General features: G+C 46.6%; 1 protein-coding gene across 1 annotated transcript in view; it reads left to right on the top strand.

The window, feature by feature from the left end:
- The first annotated feature begins 1,812 nt into the window (after positions 1 to 1,812).
- The window catches only part of LOC104987840 (chromosome unknown open reading frame, human C8orf76), a 15,479-nt gene continuing 14,743 nt past the window's right edge, over positions 1,813 to 2,548 (top strand). Inside the window, exon 1 of the mRNA XM_010838917.1 lies at positions 1,813 to 2,340. Coding sequence (XP_010837219.1) covers positions 2,224 to 2,340 — 117 coding nt within the window. The 5' untranslated portion in view covers positions 1,813 to 2,223. The remainder of the gene's footprint in view (positions 2,341 to 2,548) is intronic.

Raw genomic sequence — 2,548 nt, forward strand, 5'->3', positions numbered from 1 at the left:
CTAGACTGGAGGCATCTCAGAACAGGGGAGAGTAGAAGTTCCAAAAACCAAGCACCCCTGAAAAAGGGAAAGATGAAAAAAACAAAACAAACAAACAAACAAAAACTCCCTGCCTCCTTTGCTCTTTGCACCTGGGACAGGAATTTTGAATAAACATACATTACTCAGTTGCTATCAGACAGGCACCTTACATGCACTATTTTAATCAATGCCCACTTCACAGATCAGGTTACACAGCCAGCAAATAACTGAACCAGGATCATGAATCCAGACAAATCTGGTGCTTGAGGGCTTTTGACAATATGCTGTACTGTCTTTGTTAGGACAGAGCATTTTAGAATTAGGGCAACTAGCTCTTCCTTCTTTAGACTCCATTGCTTCTGGGTGATAATATTATGGATACCTTTTTCCCTTCCTTTTCTATAATTTCTAAAATTTTCCTAACTAGGACTTTTCCATAAGGGTCCTTACATGAATGAATTCATCAGTGGTTAATGTCTGTAGGCTATTCTGGTGGAGATACAGGAGCTGGTTCTAGATTTGGGGAATCATCAACAGAGAGATGGATTTTGAAAAACTGGGGAGTGGATTCGGTTCTCCTAGAGTTAATGTATGGAGAAGAAATTTGGGTTGAGAAAAGAACCCTGGAAGAGAAAACCTCCATGTCTATGACCTGCTATGTAATATGGTGCCATAATACTATGCTGTGAAATACTGGCCCCATATTTTGTCAACAATTTGTACGTTTTTGTCTCAAGGAACATCTTGAAAGAGTAAGAATTCTAGTAAATGTTGTGTTTAGAGTTCTGGGATCTAGTGTTTTTCTGGGAAGAATTAATGCTCCCTGATTGAGTCCCCAGAATAAATCTCCATGTCCCCTGTTTTACAAGCCCTTCAATTACTGTATTACTGTTCAGTCGCTCAGTCATATCTGACTCTTTGCGATCCCCATGGACTGCAACACACAGGCGTCTCTGTCCGTCACCATCTCCTGAAGCTTGCTCAAACTCAGGTCCATTTGAGTAGATGACGCCATCTAACCATCTCATCCTCTGTCGTCCCCTTCTCCTCCTGCATTCAATTTTACCCAGCATCAGGGTCTTTTCTAATGAGTCAGCTCTTCACATCAGGTGACCAAAGTATTGGAGTTTCAGCTTCAGCATCAGTCCTTCCAGTGAATATTTAGGATTGATTTTTAGGATTGACTGGTTTGATCTCCTTGCAGTCCAAGGGACTCTCAAGAGTCTTCTCCAATTCAAAAGCATCAGTTCTTTGATGCTCAGCCTTCTTTATGGTCCAACTCTCACATTCATACACGACTACTGGAAACATCATAGCTTTGACTATACAGACCTTTCTTGGCAATGTCTCTGCTTTTTAATACACTGTCTAGGTTTGTCATAGCTTTTCTGAATTACTATACCCCAATCTTTATAATTGGTGTGGCTCTTACATGAAGACACACAGACATTATTGACTCAATTCTTTATTTCCCAGCTTTTAGCCACATAATTGGAGAAGGCAATGGCACCCCACTCCAGTACTCTTGCCTGGAAAATCCCATGGATGGAGGAGCCTGGTAGGCTGCAGTCCATGGGGTTGGTGAGAGTCGGACACGACTGAGCGACTTCACTTTCACTTTCATGCATTGGAGAAGGAAATGGCAACCCACTCCAGTGTTCTTGCCTGGAGAATCCCAGGGATGGGGGAGCCTGATGGGAGGCCGTCTATGGGGTCGCACAGAGTTGGACACGACTGAAACGACTTAGCAGCAGCAGCAGCCACATAATAGTTGATCCTGAGCAAATTACTTAACCTTTCTAAGGCCCCAATTTTTCATTTGAAAAATGAGAATCATTGTGTCTTTGAAAAGTTGTTAGAAAAGTTACAGTAAAATGAAAAAAAAAAAAAAGTCTTAGAACAGTGCCAGGAATACTGTCAACAGTGAAAAACTGGTTTTAAACAGCTACCCTGAGGCCAGTGCTTTTTGATGAGTGCACGTAAGGATCGCTCTGTCCATCTCCAGAAACGAAGAAGTCAAGTTCTGTCCTCGCCTTGTGAATTAAATAAAATCTCAGCTCAACAACTTGAAACTTACCATGGGGCAAGTCCCGGTCTGGCCTCTGCCCTAAGACTACAAGTCCCAGCATGCCGCGCGCCGGATCTTGCCGGCCCCTTCCGCTCTAGGTACCGCCTCCTCGATGCGCCGGTGTGGGGCGCGCAATGGAAACGGGATGCTGGCTGTTCGGCGGCGAGTTTGAGGACTCGGTGTTCGAGGAGAGGCGGGAACGGCGCCCTGGACCACCCGAGTCGTACCGCGCCAAACGCTGCGAGCCTCAGGTGAGAGAGCGGGGCCTGTCGGCCTCACCGCAGCCTCCGGGCCTGGTGGTCCCGGCCCGACAGCGCTTCAGACGTCCTACGCCCGCGTAGCCTGTCCCCCGAACCCAGACCCTCTGGCCGCCCTAAGCTCACTTGGGCCTCCCTGCCATCCCTCCACCTACGAGCCGCACCTGCTGAGTCCGACATCCTCTGCCCCGGAGGGAATCCC

The sequence above is a fragment of the Bison bison genome, unplaced genomic scaffold (genome assembly GCF_000754665.1).
Source record: "Bison bison bison isolate TAMUID 2011002044 unplaced genomic scaffold, Bison_UMD1.0 scf7180017864108, whole genome shotgun sequence".
Lineage (NCBI taxonomy): Eukaryota > Metazoa > Chordata > Mammalia > Artiodactyla > Bovidae > Bison > Bison bison.